At 47.0% G+C, this 19,659-nt stretch overlaps 1 protein-coding gene across 5 annotated transcripts in view; it reads left to right on the forward strand.

The window, feature by feature from the left end:
* The window catches only part of FAM135B (family with sequence similarity 135 member B), a 258,917-nt gene that overhangs the window by 160,878 nt on the left and 78,380 nt on the right, over nt 1-19,659 (forward strand). For all 5 annotated transcript variants that reach the window (XM_070476955.1, XM_070476954.1, XM_070476956.1 and 2 more), the window contains exons 4-6: nt 6,533-6,672; nt 12,247-12,317; nt 16,794-16,967. In XM_070476955.1, the coding sequence (XP_070333056.1) occupies nt 6,533-6,672; nt 12,247-12,317; nt 16,794-16,967 (385 nt within the window). The remainder of the gene's footprint in view (nt 1-6,532; nt 6,673-12,246; nt 12,318-16,793; nt 16,968-19,659) is intronic.

A 19,659-nucleotide genomic window follows, 5' to 3' on the forward strand; every position in this document is an offset into this window, starting at 1 on the left:
CAGCCATCTCATCCTCTGTCATCCCCTTCTCCTCCTGCCCCCAATCCTTCCCAGCATCAAGGTCTTTTCCAATGAGTCAACAAACTCAAAAATGAAAGAATGAAAAGAAGCACATGATTTGGAATCTCCATGACATTTGCTGCTGAGGATGTGAGTGCAGGAGGAGAAGGGGCTGACAGAGGATGAGACGGTTGGATGGATTGTCTCCTCAATGGACATGAGTTTGAGCAAACTCTGTGCGTGTTAGTTGCTCAGTTGTGTCTGACTCTTTGCGAACCCATGGACTGTAGCCCACCAGGCTCCTCTGTCCATGGGATTTTCTAAGCAAAATTACTGAACTGTGTTGCCATTTCCTTCTCCAGGGTATCTTCCCAACCCAGGGATCAAACCCAAGTCACCTGCAATGAAGGCAGATTCTTTACTTTCTGAGCTCCGAGGGAAGCACTAACTGGGAGATATTGAAGGATAGGGAAGCCTGGCATGCTAACTTGGTGACTGAACAACAACAGTGTAACATAACCCTATGATCCTGAGTTCCCTCACAAAGGAAGTGAAGAACTCTCATCCTCAGGGTCAAGTGAGAATATTTCTTATTCTCTGGAGGAATAGTGACCGTCTGCTTCAGGTGGCTTTTTTTCCTTCTGCCTGTTCTTTGAAATGGTTAGAAACAATAATGAAGCTTGGCTTCAAGGTGACTTTCTGTCCTTCCTGTTCCTAGAAATGGCCAGAAAATAATCTAATGTAAAGAGTCATCATCCTTGTCATCTGCATAATACCAGGAAATCTGTTGGGTTTTGAGAATTTCACAGTTAAACACACACTTCTTTAATCCTCATCTCGTCTGGACCTGACACCGATTGTGTCAAAAAGCAGGGCGTGACTTTTGCCTCATTTAAGCTCCTGTTTACTGTCCTGCCCGAAGCCACACAGTGAGAAGTAGAGGGGGCGAGTCTAGAGCATCTCTGTTTGCTTTACTGATGGATAGCCTGTTCTAAACCGTACAAAATTCAGGGTCATGACCTTGAGTTGTTCATAATCTGACTTGGCTTTTACAACTTCCCTAAACTCTAATGTTCTGGAAAGTTCTCCCACGTGAATGTGTCCTGAGTTACAAGAAATGTTATGATAACTTCTTAGCATCTTTGTTTTCAAATAGCCTAGACCTCACCCAGACATATTCAGGCCTGGAGGGTTGGAAGGGTTTCCCGCAGGGTTTTGACTGCTCAGCACAGACCTGATTCTCTGGGGGTCTCCTGTGTGCAGGCAGAGTCGTGGCCATCTGCTTGGAGTGGGAGAGGGAGTTCAGACCACAAGTCAATGCCCTTGAGAGCATCCTGGCTTGGACTCAGGGACAGAGGGTCTGTGCCAGATCAGCAGCGCCTGTGCTTTGTAATCTGTGCTCTCAGAGCCATGTGGGGCTGGAAGGGTGTCTCTGAAGAGGGAAGGTGGTTGTTTGAGTTGTAGGCATTTAGAGGCACATAAATATGCAAAGTATTGATATCACTCATTTGGGGGGCAAAGAAAGAGCAGAACGTGTTTTACCATTGCTTTCTGGTTTGAAGTTCCAGATTGAACTATTTGAAATGTATTCTTTGGACAGTGGGAGTCATTGGAAAGCTCCTCTCCTTCATCTACCTGCTCCTTTCTTTCTACTCATCTCCTCTTCCTTCTGTTTCCTTCTCTTGATTCACCCACCTTCTTTCCATCAATCTTGTTTCCCCTCAAAGTTATAACTCTCCTTTTGTGTCCTCATCCATGATATTGATCCTGACATGTAAAAAATAAGACACATATTTGGGAAGACTCTAAGCTATATCTTCTCATTGGACCAGTGGTCTGGTCACCAAATATGCAAAAAGCAGTCTAAAGATAATCTCTAGGTCTATCCATGTTGCTGCAAATGGCATTATTTCATTTTTTATGGCCGAGTAATATTCCATTGTGGCTTCTCTGGTGGTTCAGAGGTACACAATCCACCTGCAATGCAGGAGATGAGGGTTTGATCCCTGGGTCAGGGAGATTCCCTGGAGGAGGAAATGGCAACCTAATCTAATACTGTTGGTGGGAAAATCCCATGGACAGAGGAGCCTGGCAGGCCCAGTCCGTGGAGTTGCAGAGTTGAACATGACTGAGCACTCGTGAAATACTCCATTGTGTGTTTGTATCACGTCGTCTTCATCCGTTCCTCTGTTGGTGGCCGTTCAGGCTGCTTCTGTGACTTGGTGATAGTGAAGTAAGTCAGAGAAAGACAAATATCACATACTATCATTTATATATAGAATCTAATTAAAATGAGACAAATGCACTTATTTATAAAAATAAACACAAATTTTGAAGACAAACTTATGGTTAACAAAGGTGAAATATGGCTGGGAGGGATAAATTAGGAGCCTGGGATTAATTTACACACACTACTGTATATAGAATGGATGACCAGTGAGACTGCTATAGCATGAGGAACTCAATATTCTAGACTAATCTATATGGGAAAATAATCAAAAAAAGATGAATATATGTATATGTATAACAGAATCACTTTACTCTACCCCTGAAACTAACATGACATTGTAAATCTACTATATTCCAGCAAAATTAAGAAAAAAGTGAGTCAGAATATTTGAAATAACACTTGGGATATGCCAAGACATGTTCTTTTCACTAATGTAAAAGTATTAAAGTGTAGAAAAAGGAAATGAGTGTCATTTCAGCAACAAAAAACAGATGAAAGAGAAAAGTGACTTTCTACCCCACAGCTAGGAAGGGGCAGCCTCCCAAAGGCTGAGCAAGGTCTTTTAGCACAGAGAGAGAGCATGCACCATCTTCACCTCTGGGTGCCCAGTACTTGGTGCATGACAGGGTGTGAAACATCAGGTGTGAATGAGCACCCTCTGTCTACTGAGGAAGGTTCTGTGACCCAGCAAGAGAGCCAATCATAGAAAATTCATGAAGTGGCCTTGCAGAAAGTCAGGAAGAGGGTGCCAGGTTAATAAGAAAGGTGTCCAAGTGTGGGTTGTCATTGTCGAAGAAGGGAGAATCCTGGTGGGATAAAAGCCTGGCAGGCACTGTCGCCATGATGCCCACAAGCCCAGAGGGTGCCTTGTGATCAGTGAACCTTCCTTGGCAAGGAGGCACTTGTTTATGCCCTAGTTACTAGTGATGAGAAAACACCACAGGTCCCACAGGGCATCAGAAATGCCTCTTCCTGGGCTTAATGGGGCATCTTGGGATGTGAGGGTCTCCTGCAAATACTGCTAAGTCCTGTTTGTCAATCTGCTGAAAAATCAGAGGAGCTCAGGCTCACGTATGTAGCCAGTGGAAATGCATTCAACAGAAAGTGCTACGACCTTTCCCGCAGCACAATTGAAAAATCATCCTACTGCATTTTGCATGTCAGCCACGTGCCTGGTCTTCAGATCTTGATTTATTTTATCCTCTTTGGTCTACACTGATCATAGAAGGTCAGTGTGTGGAGATGCCCATTTTTCACGTGGAAAGCTGCTCTTACAAGGGATGATGTCACTCGCCCAAGAAGGCAAGTGATTGAACTGTTTTGCTGGCTGTCCCTCCAGGTACTAGACGGCTCTGCGTTGCTCTGACCTTCAGAGTATTTACTCCATCCATCCTCGGCCACGATGTCGGTCTGACTTATAGATCAACCTGGTCTTGACAGTGATAGAGAAAGGGCTGGTGCAGCAAATAAAAACAGAAAGGCACTTGCACACAAAGATCATTTCTGTTTAAAAACCACATCAATTTGAATCCAACAGGTCTAAATGGGGCTGCATTGAGCCAGTAATTTTATTTCCTTCATGATGAAGTGCCAATCTGAGCGGCCGTGGAAACAACCTGGGATTTTACATTTCTTTTTTTTTTTTCTCCTCCCCTGAAGCGACAAGGCAGGTGTGCAGCGTCACTGTGCATGGGGTTGTGACCATGACCCTTTGTCCCTGTTTCTGAGGGACATTTTGAGTCAGCTGGGGACATTGCACAAAGCACTCAAGCTGTTTTCCTTTGCTGGCTGAGCTCATATTGTAAAACATTTTCTTGCTTCCTTTTGCAGTCACATTAGTTCAGTTTCTCCATAGAGCATTACAGAAAACTTACCTTTTGCTAGAAATGGGTGCATGTAAAAATGAGGTTTGTATTCATTTTGGGTTGCACTGGGTCTTTGTTGCTGTGTGGGCTTCAGTTTCGGTGAGCAGGGGCTCCTCTGCATTGTGGTGCACAGGCTTCTCGTTGCGGTGGCTTCTCTTGGTGCAGAGCACAGGCTCTAGGTGGGCCGGCTCCAGTAGTTGCAGCAGGCTCAGTGATTGTGGCAGGCTCAGTAGTTGCGGCAGGCTCAGTGATTGCAGCAGGCTCAGTGATTGCGGCAGGCTCAATAGTTGCGGCAGGCTCAGTAGTTGCGGCAGGCTCAGTGATTGTGGCAGGCTCAGTAGTTGCAGCAGGCTCAGTAGTTGCGGCAGGCTCAGTAGTTGCAGCAGGCTCAGTAGTTGCGGCAGCCTCAGTGATTGCGGCAGGCTCAGTAGTTGTGGCAGCCTCAGTGATTGTGGCAGGCTCAGTAGTTGCAGCAGGCTCAGTAGTTGCGGCAGGCTCAGTGATTGAGGCAGGCTCAGTAGTTGCGGCAGGCTCAGTAGTTGCGGCAGGCTCAGTAGTTGCGGCAGCCTCAGTGGTTGCGGCAGGCTCAGTAGTTGCGGCAGCCTCAGTGATTGTGGCAGGCTCAGTAGTTGCAGCAGGCTCAGTAGTTGTGGCAGGCTCAGTAGTTGCTGTAGGCTCAGTAGTTGCGGCAGCCTCAGTGGTTGCGGCAGGCTCAGTGATTGAGGCAGGCTCAGTAGTTGTGGCAGGCTCAGTGACTGTGGCAGGCTCAGTAGTTGCAGCAGGCTCAGTAGTTGTGGCAGGCTCAGTAGTTGCTGTAGGCTCAGTAGTTGCGGCAGCCTCAGTGGTTGCGGCAGGCTCAGTGATTGCGGCAGGCTCAGTAGTTGCGGCAGGCTCAGTGACTGTGGCAGCCTCAGTGATTGTGGCAGCCTCAGTGATTGAGGCACACAGGCCCCATTGCTCCGTGGTGTGTGGAATACTCCCAGACCAGGGATCGAACCTGTGCCCCCTGCATTGACAGGCAGACTCCCATCCACTGTGCCACCAGGGAAGTCTGAAATGGGTGCATTTTGCTCAGTCACCGGAGACCTCTCTTCCCAGATGTAATACAGATAGATCTGAGGATGCATCCACACAGTACTTCCTCTTATAGCAACTGACAGGATACCTGCCTCCTCCTCTTTTCACCTTGTTCTCTTCATCTGTGATGAGTACTTACCCCAGCAATTTTCTGTAAGGACTAAGGAAAGAAACACATTTGAAAAATATGTTGGAAGCTGTGAAATACCACTTGTTTGGCCATTATTATGAATGCATAATGATTGCTTTATATAAATATTAAACATTATTTATTTAAGGAGATTTCTATTTTTCTAACTGTGCAGTTTAAGTGATTTGGAGGAATTCACCCATTTTTCTCTCCATAGTAATCCTGATCAGTGGACACAGGAAGATCCTGAAATTCAAGTTAACTCTGAGTCAGTGTTTAGGGATTAGGGTACATTTAGGACCCATTCCAGTATTCTTGCCTGGGGAATCCCATGAACAGAGTAGCCTGTATAGGGTCATAGACAGGAGCCTGTATAGGATCATGGACAGAGGAGCTTGTATAGGATCGCCAAGAGTTGGACACAACTGAGAGCGCACACACAGAATGTATTAGAGGACATGGAGTTGAACAGGTTCCTCAATAAACTGGATATCTAATATAATGCAAATTAGCACATTTATCTAAAATGAAAGACAGGTTATCCTTCATATCCTGTGTGGTATAAAAGCCACACTTTCAGGAGAGAGAGATTCTGTGGGCACTAGGGTGTCTCTGTAGAAGGAAGGTCAATTTCTGTCTTTATCTCTGTGTTATTATTTCTTGGAGAGGAGGATTAAGGGATGCATTATGGAGGAAGGGGTGTGTAAGCAGGAGAAGAATTTAGCAGATACTAATTTCTAGCCAGGGGCTTCCCTGGTGACTCAGATGGTAAAGAATTTGCCTGCAATGTGAGAGACCCAAGTTCAATCCCAGCATTGAGAAGATCCCCTGGAGAAGGGAATGGCAGCCCACTCCAGTATTCTTGCCTGGAGAATTCCATGGGCAGAGGAGCTTGGTGGGCTACAGTCCATGGGGTTGCAAAGAGTTGGACACAACTGAGCCACTAACACTGTCTCACTTTCACTGTCCAGCCAAGGAGCACTGCCCACGTGATGGCAAGTGGTTTAGCTAAGCTCTTATGACTTATAAAGGACTGAAGAATGTTCTTTCTGAGATTTGGTGACCATAAATCTTCCATGATGGAGTCGTTTCATCTGTAGACCTTGGTCTTTGGGAGTTGAAATGCAGTTTGGGGCCATTGCTCTCCTTGAGCTGGACTGACACCCCAGGAGGCTGAGGATCCAGGGCAGGACGGGAGTTCATGGGCTTCTACGGGTTCTTGTTTTGCAGACAGTGGCATCCCGCACTCGGCCTGCATCCACGACAGCACCGTGCACAGCCGGGTCTTCCAGATCTTATACAGGAATGAGGAGGTGCCCATCAATGATGCCGTGATCTTCCGAGCTCATTTACTCTTAGACGGTGAAAGGGTAAGTCCCGAACCTACCACCAGCCACAAATGCTGAGCCCTCCTGTGCCTTTTGTATCCATTGCTAGGAGCAGGCCAAGTCGCTTCAGTGATGTTGACTCTTTGCAACCGTATGGACTGTAGTCCGCCAGACTGCTCAGTCCATGGGATTCTCCAGGCAAGAATATTGGAGTGGGTTGCCACACCCTCCTCCAGGAGAATCTTCCTGACCCAGGGATCCAGCCCATGTCTCTGATGTCTCCTTTATTGGCAGGTGGTTTATTTACCACTGTGCCACCTGGGAAGCCCCATTGCTAGGAGAATGGGACGCAAAGAAGATGCTCTAGGTTTGTTCTGAAATTTGACAGATTAGGACTCGGGATTCTAGAGCATTCCTGCACCTCCTGACTTAGTCAGTTTTGTACTCATGCTTTTGTTAATTTACTTGCTTGTTTCACGTACCAAGTGAATCCTGTTGACTAATTTGCTGGGCCTCTGTCAGTGGGTCAATCAAGTATTTGCTGGTACCTACTTTGTGAAGGGATGTGGAGTGGGCCCTCAGATGATGGGCAAGGCTGAAGAAGACACCAGGAGTACTCCCTCAAAGGATGGATGCTTCATCAAAAAAAAAAAAAAAACAAAACATTCAGACAGGCACTGGTAGCTGGGGGAAGACTCTTGAGAGCCCCTTAGACTGCAAGGAGATTAAACCAGTCAATCCTAAGGGGAATCAACCCTGAATATTCTTGGGAAGGACTGATGCTGAAGCTGAAGCTCCAATACTTTGGCCACCTAATGTGAAGAGCTGACTCATTGGAAAAACCCCTGATGTTGGGAAAGATTGAAGGCAAAAGGAGAAGGGGGTGGCAGAGGATGAGATGGTTAGATAGCATCACCAACTCAATGGACATGAATCTTTGAGCAATCTGCAGGTGACAGTGAAGGACTGGCATGCTGCAGTCCATGGGGTTGCAGAGTCAGACACGACTTAGCAACTGAGCAGCAACTGGTAGCTGAAATGCACTGTGCCAGCTTCATCTGCAAATGAGCACAGGGCACCGAGGATGGAGATGAACTCTGCAGGAAGACATCAATGCCTTCACAAAGAAGCTGGCTTTGAGATGCTGGGACTAAGACTTCATCAGACTAAGAGAAAGATGAAGGGCATCCCCATACAGGGGGAACAGTATGAGTCAAAGCCCAGAGGCCTTGGAGCCAGGCATCCCTGGAGGAGGGTGCAGCTAGAACAAAGAACCTGAGGTAGGGATGAGGAGGTGGTGAGGAGTCCTAAGGTTACTAAACCCCAAGGTACCCAGCCATCATCACTGGTTGCTTTCCCTAGGTTCTCCCCACACCTTTGTAAATCTCTGTTTAATGAAATGAATTCATCATCTACTTCTTTCCCGGACTCTGGTGGATACATGCAATTTAGGAAAAGATACTGGAGGTGGTTTTGGGGGCTAAGGGCCTCCCGGTTAGGCTGCATGCCCAAGCTTGACTTCCCTGAATTCTACTAAGTGAAGGTCACTTGACTTCTCATGGGCCATTGTCCTTCAGCACACTAATCTCAGAGAGCTTCCTGGGCAGAATGGTTATGATTAGAGGCTGGGTTTTGGACATGACTCAGGTCTCTCAGTCATTATTCCTTCTGAATTCCATCAGAGTCTCTTTCTTTCCTGCCCCCGTGAGTTCAAATCTTTTCAAGGTTTGCACTCAGCACTCAAGTTGAGATCACGTGAGGTTGCCACAAGCCAAGTTCTGAGCGCGAACAGGGCATGTTTGCCGGCACTTATTCCTGTGTTCATTTTGTACAAGATGTTGTTCCTATGGTACATTGTGTTTTCTTCTGCGTGGAAAATCACTTATCTTTACAAGCTAATAATTTATTGTTGTGTTGGGGTTAATCTTTATGGCAGCAAACAGTGTTATCATTAATCATTGCATCTGGATGAGTGACAATTAGAGTTAATTGGATACGTTCATAAAAGCTGTATGTCTGGAATGGATGTTTTGGCCTTAGGGAATGTCTGCTTGTGGTAGCCAAAGCATTGCTTATGACCAGGAGGCCAGAGTTCGTGGTCACACATGCACGCAGTCCTGGGTGTGAGCAGTAGGCATAGACAATGCTGACACAGTCAGCACACAATTTCATGTGCTACGGTAAGTGCATAATGGCCTTTCTTCACACACATTTTTGTGCATTTTCTTGCATAGTTACACAAAAGCAGTGATCTGTGGGGTAAATGTGAGCTTCCCCACTGAGTGGGCACCGTAGTAAAGAGTCTGCCTGTAGTATAGGAGCCCTGGAAACTCGGGTTCAGCCTTTGAGTTGGGAAGATCCCCTGGAGGAGGACATGGCAACCCACTCCAGTATACTTCTCTGTAGAATCCCATGGACAGAGGCACCTGGTGGGCTACAGTCCATGGGGTTTCAAAAGAATCAGACACGACTTAGCAACTTAGCATGTATGCAAGGAGTAAGCATAATCATTTTACACCCAATTTACAGATGAAAAACAAACAGGTTGGTTGGCCCAAGGTCACACAGATGCTAAAAGCCAGAGCACGATCTGCACCCATGTAACTTGGCTTCCAAAGCTGCTTTCTTATCCCCTCAGCGGTGGTACAGCTCAGAAAAGAGGTTCATGAGGGAAGAGAAGATACAAGAGTTACTATTATAAGTAGAGTTGAATCAGTTACCTTAGACTGTACAACCCACAACACCGGTTAGACTGTGGGAGAAGACTGAAGAAGCGAGGAACCCTTGACTAAATCTGGGCTTTGGACCCACTGACTAGTTAACCTTGGAAGTGACTTTCCTCCACCGAGTCTCAATTTCTTCATTTGTAAGTGGGGACAGTATGTCTTATTTCAGTTATTTCCACATTAAATAAGATAGTGTATGGCAGTGATACGTGTCCTATGTAGTGTCTGCTACGTAGTAACTCTTCTGTAAATCCTGGCTAGGTTATTGTTCCTACTACTATATGAAACTGACCCCTGGTGCTAGAAAGTCACCCTCCTGGGAGGCTGGGGTTAGCAGATGTAAGCTACTGTGTATAGGATGGATAAACAACAAGGTCCTGCTGTCTAGCACAGAGAACTATTTCGGTAAGCTGTGATAAACTGTAATGAAAAAAATGTAAAAAAAGAATGTATACATATACACATTCTTTTTTATATTTTTACTTATGTTGTACTTATATATCCTTTACACATATATGTATGTACTCTTACGTTCTTTTAAAATGGTTTTATGTTATTTATGTATTTATGTGTATATACACACACATATATACATATGTATATATATACATAAATGAATCACTTTGCTAAGTAGCAGAAATTACCACAACATTGTAAGTCAGCTCTTCTTCAATTAAACAAAAAAACACCCTTGGAAAGAAGTCATCTCTTTAACCAGAATGAGGCAGGGTAATGGAAGGGCAAGTTTGTGTGCATGCACGTGTGAGTGTGTGTGTTTGGAGAGAGAGGCAGGTAATGAAGAAATGAGAGAAGTGAATGGTTCAAGAAACAAGTGACTGCCTTCTGGAGCATCTTGCAATTGAAGATGTATTGGGACCTCAGTGAAGTCATAGCCAGGCTCCATCTAGCGACAGCTGATCCTGCTCCTGAATTTCTCTCTTTGCTCCAAAGAGCCTTGCAGCAAGTTTAAAACTGGAGCCTACAGTGAATTTTTGTTCAGTAGGCAAATGCATGCTCAGAGGTGGTTAGGAGGGCTGGTTTTGCCAGTCTCACTCCCCAGGAGCTGGTGACAAGAGGCTGAGTTGCTTGGGTTGTGTGTATAAAGCGGGGTGCATGATTATGCAAAACAAAGCTAGGAAAGGAAGTTATTCATAGCACTCGGATTCAGCAAAATGTTAACTTTGAAGTGCTTAAAATTTTTTTTTTCACAAATTTTAAAACCCTGGGAAGCTAAAGATAAATTCCATCCATATGTCTCTGCCTGAGTTATGCTTAACCAGGAACATGCTTCCGAAGAGGCTTTTGGGTAGGAGACTCCCCCCCTGCAGAATGAGGGCATTCTTGTAAAGAGACAGAAACCAGGGATGGGGGTGGGGAATAGCGGCCTTTATTCAGGAGCGCTCTCTCCGTGGGGGGCACTGTTCCTGGAGCTGTGGATCCAGAACGGAGTAAGCCTAGTCATTCCCTTATTGATACCAGATTACAGGGGACACCAGGCCGTTGAACGGCCAGAGGGGTTTAGCCACAGGCAGATGGATTTTCTCAGTGAGTCCCCTGAGCCAAGTGGAGCTTCTGAATGCCAGCTCAGCGTGGCCAGATCCGGGGATTATTTTTTCAGAAGCTGGAAACCTGCGATGAAAATGTGAAAACTGCCTGATTTCTAAGTGTTTTCTGCTTGTTCAAAACACAGTAAGAAATGCGATGAGGACTAAACAGAATGTGTCTGCAGTTAATATTGTTGTTGTTCAGTTGCTAAGTTGTGTCTGACTCTTGGCAAACCCACGGACTGCAGCACGCCAGGCTCCTCCGTCCTCCCCTATCTACTGGAGTTTGCTCAAATTCATGTCCATTGAGAAGTTAATATTGGGTTGGCTAAAAAGTTCATTTAGGTTTTTACGTACCATGTTATGAACTTCTTCGCCAACCTAATATTTGTCTCATGGGCTTGTAACCCCAAAGTTATAAAGCTGAGACAATTTTATAGGAAGCATTGAATACTAAGATAGGAAAAACAAAACAAAACAACAAGGGGTTTTTGTGGTTCACAGAGGAGAATGGTCCCATCCAGCCTGAGGGTGAGGAGGAGATGCTACCTGTCCCAGGCATGCAGTACTTATCTGGGTTTCCTGAACGGGGGCATCAGTGAGATCTGGTTTTTAGCAAGTGACTTCTGGGGTCACCATCTTTTAGATGTACATGAGAAGTTGGCAAGTAGAACAAATAGGTTCCCATGCTGGTTAATGAATATGGATTTTTAAAAGCTGAGAATGGAAACAGTCATAGGTAGGATGTGAAATGCTGAAGCGTCTGAAAGCATAAATGGTTAAATGTAATGGATCACAAGACAAAAATGCAGGGTCCGCTTTCTTGTGAACCTGAGTTGACTTGGGAAGTGACTTTATTTCCTCCTCTGTGAGCCTGAAGGATAGCGCCAGCCCCTCGAAGGGGCCAGAAATAATGCCACCCCCATCATTTTTCTATCTCTAACCAAGTGGGGTTTCCTCTATGGAAATTCCCTGCTTTCACTTTTCCAAAGCAGGTTCCAGAGAACACTTCACTTCTGCTTCTGAAGTTTCCAGATCAAATCTCTTTTGGAAATAAGTTTCTCAACCATCCTACAAGCTAGAAAGCTCACTTAACATTTTTTTTTTCCTGTAAATTGACTTTTCCTGAAATCTGACTACATAAATCCCTTCTGTTTTCCATGTAATACAGATGGCCTGTGCCACCAGAATTCCACAGAACATGGAAATTCCGCTTTACACATAAATGATGTTTATTTTGCAATGAGCTTTTTTTTTTGTTTTTAACTTTGGGAAATTGACCAGCTCAGTATTTGATCTGGACCAGATCTGACTCCTGCAATCCTTAAACACTGTTTCTCTTCCAGGTAGAAGAGGCGGTAAGTGAAGTGGATTTCCAGCTCAAGGTGGATTTGCACTTTACGGACAGTGAACAACAGTGAGTGTCCTTGGAATCCTTCAAGCGTGATGGTACAGTTTCCTCCACTCAGCCCTTCTCCAGCTCTAGGGTATCTTGATGGCCTTGAACCTCAGAACCTTCCTTAGAAACCTGGTTCCTGATCAGCCTAAGAAACCTGGACAAGGAATGTTTACGTGGTCACTTCAAGCTGCTTGCCTTTTAGGCAGCTCTCTCAGAGGCTGTAGGCACAGGCAACTCCTGACTTTGCAGCTTTATTCGCTAGCACCTTCTTATCTCCAGCACTCACCCCCATACACTTGCAATGCAGTATTAATTAGGTCTTTAGATTAATGACCCTATAAGCCTGCAAACCTCAATGCCCCTTTTGAATCAAAGGAGATTCTGCCAGGATCCTCATCTTTACACTGAATTTTTGCTGTTATGTTTCAACTCTCTGAAAATCCACTGATGTATAGCCCACTGATTCAGTAAGGAAGCAACCCTCCTCTTTCTCATAACTGCTTCCTTTAAGCTTGCCCTGTGGCCTCTTCCTTCTACCCTAGGGGTGAAACAGTCAGGTTTCATGTTCTTTCATGCCAAAAATAGTTCTTTTTTCAGGTGTGAAAAAGTCCAATAGAATGCATTCCCCAAACTCAATCATTCAACGTGTAATTTCTTTTCATCGGCACTGCCTCTCAGTTCCACGGCACCCTAGCTCCGAGATTTCTCAGGGTGGGAAAGTCCCACTGTAGCAGCAGGGTTTGCGGAACCTGCCTCCTTCCCCCCCGGGGTGTGCGGGCCTCTCCGGGTCAGGCACGCAGAGGAGGGCGGAGCTTGCAGATGGCGCCGGGAGTCATGCTTCATGGGTTCAGCTGCAGGCAGGACTCTTCACAGGGTAGCTGCTGGATTGCTGCTTTATCTACTCTTGGGGTGTGTTTGTGACTCCTGGGAGCTATGCCCTTTAGGTGGCTCCCCTTTCCTACAACCAGTTCTTTGAAATGATGATGCCTCTTATGGTGGGGTCATTCACTCCTTGCTGGAAGCTCTTTTGGCAGATTCTTCTCCGGGAATGCACATCTGGCTCTTGGGTAATGATCACAGCACTTGCATCCTCATCTCACGCTGGTGGGGACTCCCACCCCATTGCGGTTCACTCTTCTTTGGCCGTCCCAGCTACCCTCAGCTTCTTTACTGAGGACCTTTACAGGATACATCAGGCACCAGGACCTGTGTTCCTTCGATTCTAGGGGACACAGGGCATGCTCCCTTGAAGACTCCCCTGATTAAGCTTAAGGTGAAGACAGAGGTGCTTCTTTTCCATCGGTTTTATTAGCACAATTTCAGCACAGTCTGACTACTTTCTGCAAATTAATCCTCACTTCTGAACTCCATAACCTCTTCAGCAAATGCTTCACCTCATTCCAGTGGGGAATAGGAGGTCAGGTGGCCAAGGGACTGATGCTGGTGGAATGGTTCCCCAACCCTTCAAATTTCAGAGTCCCTGTTAGAGATTCTCTTCTTAAGGACCGTCCCATCCATGAGATGTGTCTGATTGTTATGGGAGCTTTCATAATATGGGGCATTGAATCAGAGGGACCGTGACTAGAATGTTAGAAACCTGACTGTGTCTCTGCTTTGAGAATAGATACCTGCTGATATAAATGGATGGTAACACCTCGTGGCTGGGCAGGCAGGAGGGCCTGTCCATGGTCCTGCCACTGGTTCTGTGCTCAGCATCACAGATGCCTCACACTTATCTTTATCTGGACCCCAAGCCCTTCTGGCCACCTGCTTCTCTCATCACTTCTGCTTAACTTTTGATGGGATTGTGGATGCTTGAGAAATCTTATCTTCCTCACTCCATGCCCAGGACTTACTGGAACTCAGAAGCCCCATATAAAGTCGGCCTTCTTCCTAAGCTATAGACTCAGAAGTGAAGTCCTTGTCTCTGTGGTTCCCATGTTCCCTCTCAACTCTTTAGGGTTTCTATCATTCACTCATTTTATTAATTTTATTAATAACCCCTGATCTATATTCTTATGCCTCTTCCTTCAGAGGTGTTCATCCATAGCTCCCTGGCACACATTTCCATTGGATCACAGAACCCTGTCATTGATCCCAAACTCAGCCTAGAAGTCATCCCCTACCTAGCCCTCCAGGGTGGGACGTGATCAGGTGTGGTAGATACAATAAATGTGACCTTGTTGCCATCAAAATAGTAGTTAGCAGAGAGGCTGTGTACCGAAGATTGGCCCAAAGTATATATAATTCAGCAGCAGTCTCTGAGCTCATTGACTCTGAGACACTGGTTGCATTCTTGCACTTTTCTAAATCTCAGTAGTCTCGTTTATAAAACAGGCTTTGTTATAGCTTCTGCACTTCATAGGTCTGCTCTGAAGATTAAGAGAGGTGATATCTAAGCCAGGCTGAGTGTGTGACCCAGGGATCAGTGCCGTCTTCCTCTCTGTGGCTTCCTAGATGCATGTGGGGCAAGTTTCCGTGTTTCACTTCCTCCCTATAGTACAAAGCACTTAATAACCATCAGAGCAGAGTGTTTTCTTGGAGTATAAGATTAGCAAAGAGGAACAGGAAGCCAGAGGCCGGGCAGGAATTGGAAATGCCATATTTTTTAATTTTCATAAATTGGGTTTAGAGATGACAAAGCATCTGCATTACATCCTGGGGGTACACTTCAGGCTTTGAAACATGACCCAGGCAGTCAGCTTCTTTTGGAGCCATTTAGGCCTGAGCAGGATCAAAACAGAGGAGCACGCCAGGTGATGTCGGGGCGCAAGGGCTCTGAATGTCCACCCCATCTAGTGGTTCTCAGTGTGGGTGGGGCGATTCTGTCCCCCAGGGAAATTTGGCCAAATATGGAGACATTTTCTCATGCTTTAAATTTTTTTTCCACATTTTAATTTTTGACTGTGTCATACAGCGTGCATGCAGGACCTTAGTTCCCTGAGGAGGGATCGAACCCAAACCCATGTGCCCTGAATTGGGACCTCAGAGTCTTAACCACTGGATGGCCAGGAGGTCCCTCTGGGGACATTTTTGATTGTCACTCTGGGCAGGGAGTGGGTGCTCCTGGCTTCTAGTGGGTAGGGTCCAGGGATAGTCCTAAACATCCCATGATGCACAGGACTGCACCCTGCTCCCCAGCAGAGCATTGTTCAGCTCCCAAGGGTCTGTATCACTGAGGCTGGGAAACCTGCTCTAATCTGATCCCGCATTTGAAACTGCTGCTCTGCAAAGAGCCTTGAGCATGTACTTGCCCAGGGATGGGGGACTCACTTCTCCCCGACAGACCCCACCTGTCCTGGACAGTCCTGCCTATCAGGACATTCCTCTGCTTCAGGGGACAGGTCGCCCCCGGGACCTCCCCTTAGCTGCTCTCAGGTCCAGTCCTTGAAGCCACACGTGAAAGTTCTCAGCCTGGACACATAAGACTCTCTACATGATCTCTTCCCCTCCAGGTAAACACCAGGGCTCTTTCTCTATGTTTTGTGCTTGTTTGATGTTGGGGGTTGGTTTTTAGTTCCTTTATAAGAACCTAAGCGTTTTCTTCTCAATGCTATCCAGTTCATCTCTGTTTTCTCCCACCTTGTTGTTTTGCTGTTCATTCGCTCAGTTGTGTCTGACTCTTTGCAGCCCCATGGGCTGCAGCACGCCAGGCTTCCCTGTCCTTCACTCTCTTCTGAAGTTTGCTCGGACTCCTGTCCACTGAGTCAGTGATGCCATCCGACCATCTCACCCTCTGCCACCCCCCTTCTCCTCTTGCCCTCAATCTTCCCCGGCATCAGGGTGGGAAAGATTAAAGGCAGTTCAGTCCTTTTCTATATTGAGACACCCCCCCTTGCCAACCCCGCAAATAACTGAATTCTGTCTCCATCAGTTACAAAACACCACTAGAGAAAATGTAGGGGGAATCCTGGATGAAACTGATCAGACTCTATTGCTCTTTGGGCGTCATTTATTCATTCAGTCACATATCCCTTTTGATAAACAAATATCTGGATGATTTCTGCTGTGTGCCCAATTCTGTGTTTGGTGTTAGGGATTCACAGTTCTTGCCTTTAAGAGGTAGGACTCATAGAAAACACAGTGGTACCAAGGAAGTGCTGTGCTGGGGGCCCATGGGGGAAATACAAGAGCAAGCTGGGACATGGCAGTCCAGGAGGGCTTCACTGTTGAGCCTGGAAAAGCATGTGGGCATCTTTCCAACACTGCGAGGTGAGCTTGGCATCCGTGATAGCAGAGTGTGAACCCAGCTCTGCCGCATAGCAGCTGTGTGAGGTCGCTGGGGTTGCTTTCCATCTCTGAGCCTCGGTTGCTTCATTTTCCCATCATGGCAAAAAAAAAGTTTTTACCTAGCATAGTTCTTTGCAGGGAGGGATTGGATAAGCCGATGGACACACAGTGTTTGTGTGTGGGGAAGGTTGCTATGTGGACTCACCTGGAGGGCGGCAGGGACACGCCAGCACCACTCACGTAAACCGCTCGCCTGCCTTCCAGGCTGAGGGACATGGCCGGGGTCCCCGCGATCAGCAGCCGTGTGCTGGGCCTGCACTTCCATCCCCGGAGAGGCCTGCATCACCAGGTGCCCGTCATGTTCGACTATTTCCACCTGTCGGTGATCTCGGTGACCATCCACGCCGCCCTCGTGGCCCTGCAGCAGCCGCTGATCAGGTATGAGGTTATACATCCTGCAGTACCAGGGGGAGGGTGGCCGCTTCGGGTTCCTTGTTACGTTTGAGTCTCCTGTGTGGCTGAGATGCTGAGAGCTGCCCAGGGGACATCAGCCCAGACCAGTGAAGCACCCCCAGGCCGCAAATTTCAGCTCCAAGCCTCCCTGAGTTGCAGAGCAGAGGTGGGCAGGGGCCTGGGGAGGATCTGGGTGGAGAACCTCGGAGCTGAATGGCTGTGACCTGATGCCTCCATCTGACCTGGCTCCTTTCTAACCATATCTTATTTGAAAAGTCACCTAACATCTCTGGGACACACAGTTCTCCATCTCTAAGCCAGGACACCCATGGGGCTTGTCCATATAGGTTTTAGTGAGTCTCACATGAAGACAGTGCCCGGCATGCAGTTTTCTGCCCCCTCCTCCGGTGGCTCTTTGTTTAAGGGCAGGACCACCTGAGTGGTCCCAAGCTTTCTCTTCAGGGAATTGTCCCAGCATCTCCATGGCCTCAAGGTGCACTGAGGTGCTATGAATGCCCTGACAGAGGGACCAAGCTGACAACAATGAGCATGTCTTATGGTACCCAGGCATCTTTATCCAAGTGCCTGGCAGGACCAGAAGTGACATCAGTTCACTTCAAACCTCCCCCACGCGTGAGGGTGCGGGTTACACACGTGAGCAGAGAGATATTTGGGGATGGAATCTTGTATTATGCAGTTTCTGGAAGGGAACTTTCCTGATGTCCCTTCTCAGGACACTTCTCAATGCAGGCGGGGGAGACTCCAGTCCCCACTCATGGCTGGGGAGGGGTCCTGATCCCCTGCTGGGGTCAGCGTGTAGGAAATGAGAGCTTTCTGATGTGACCATGCCGTGCTTCCCCAGTTACCGCGCGCATCTGCTCGCTGGGCTCCGTCCTGGGCTCTGCTTGCTAATGGGGCTATTTCAGCTCCTCTGCGTAGAAAGTTTAACCTCCTAACAGAAATAATTCTTTGCAAGTTTGTCTACAGCGCTTTGCCAGAGACTGGTGCAGATAGAAATTCACCAGCAGAGTTGAGGCTTCTCCAGGGATGGTGGTAAAAATAGAGCTGCCTTCTGTTCTTTGGGTTCTGCAGGAAGGATTCCTATGAGTTCACTCACAGTGGTTGGGAACCCTTTAAGGTTATGGGAAATACCTGTCAAGTAGGGCAAGCTCCAGTTTTTCCAGAAAAGCAGTTTTAGTATCAGTTGTTAAATCCAGCCAGGAAGAAGCAGGAGTAGAATGAAAATTTAACCTTAAAAGATCCTTTCCTGAAACAGACTCAGGTCTGTTTAACCCTCAGTGTTTAACCCTCAATTGCATACAACTGGAGTTCACCTGAGGGACTCGGCAGCTCAGGGTCACACTGAAGTCAACAATGAGTTATTCTAGTGTCTAATTTGCAGTCGGTCCTCTGAATGTGCCATGAGCATCATGTCTCATACGCAAATTCCCCATTTCTACTGCAGTGTTCCATTTATCCACATTCTAGCTCAACTGCAGAGTTGCTTCAAATCTCAGTTCTAAACAATTCCAAGGCTTGATTATATTACAGTGGATTGTATTTGTGGTATTATCAACAATAGCTATATAAATAGAATAATGGTTATGTTAGATTTTATGATTTTGTGGTATTATCGACAAGAACTTCTAGCATTTATTGAATCATTGCTCTTTGCCAGACATTGTACTTTCACTTGGCTAAACTCATGGAATCCTCAGACAACCCCACTGTTGAGGTGCTGGTATCAACCTTTTTGACTTATGAGGATACAGGGAGGTTTTAAACTTTCCCCGTGGAGCTGGCAAATGGTGCTGCTGGAATTTAAACCCTGGTAGACCTCAGTGGGTAAAGCATTCACCTGTAGTTGCAGGAGATGCGGGAGACGGGGGTTCAGTCCCTGGGTCAGGAAGATCCCCTGGAGGAGGGCATAGCAACCCACTCCAGTGTTCTCGCCTGGAGAATCCCATGAACAGAAGAGCCTGGCAGGCTACAGTCCATGGGATTGCAAGAGTCGGACACAGCTTAGCAACTAGACCACCACCAGCTCACAAGGGCTTTTCTGATCGCCCTTGACCCTAAAATGGATGGTCGCCGTCACTCTGCTCGCTGACCTTGTGAGGACTTGCAGAGCTGAGCAGGGTCGCATTTTTGTCCCTGGAACAGGTACAGAGTTTCTAACTAGTGTCAACACAGTGAAAATCTTTGACATGCACGATCCTGTGAAACTTCTGTGTGGTCATGTCGTGGAGGTGGATATTGTTTTCCCTTCTTCCACAGAAGAACAGAGGTTTGGGAGGGGCCTGGGGGTTGAAGGACTTCACTCTGGGTTGTACCAATGACAAGAGTAGGTGTAGGACTCAGACCATGTCAGATGGAGCCTCCCCTTGTCTTTCTGATCAGGATCCCATGCTACCTTCCCCTGTGGTTAAGTCACCTCTGCCTCCGTGCGTCTCATCAGGCAGATTGTGGGCATTTATAGACATAGTGGGATGCGTGTCACCCCTGGCCCCAAAGCTCATGTGCCAGTTACACCCACTTGTCCTGGCGGCATCCATCAATGTCCCACCGAAGCATCCCTTGGGGGTGAGCTGTGTGTGTGTGCTCAGCCGCTTCAGTTGTGTCTGACTTCGCGCCACTCCATGGACTGTAGCCTGCCAGGCTCCTCTGTCCGTGGGGC

The sequence above is a fragment of the Odocoileus virginianus genome, chromosome 15, assembly GCF_023699985.2.
Source record: "Odocoileus virginianus isolate 20LAN1187 ecotype Illinois chromosome 15, Ovbor_1.2, whole genome shotgun sequence".
Taxonomy (NCBI): Eukaryota; Metazoa; Chordata; class Mammalia; order Artiodactyla; family Cervidae; genus Odocoileus; species Odocoileus virginianus.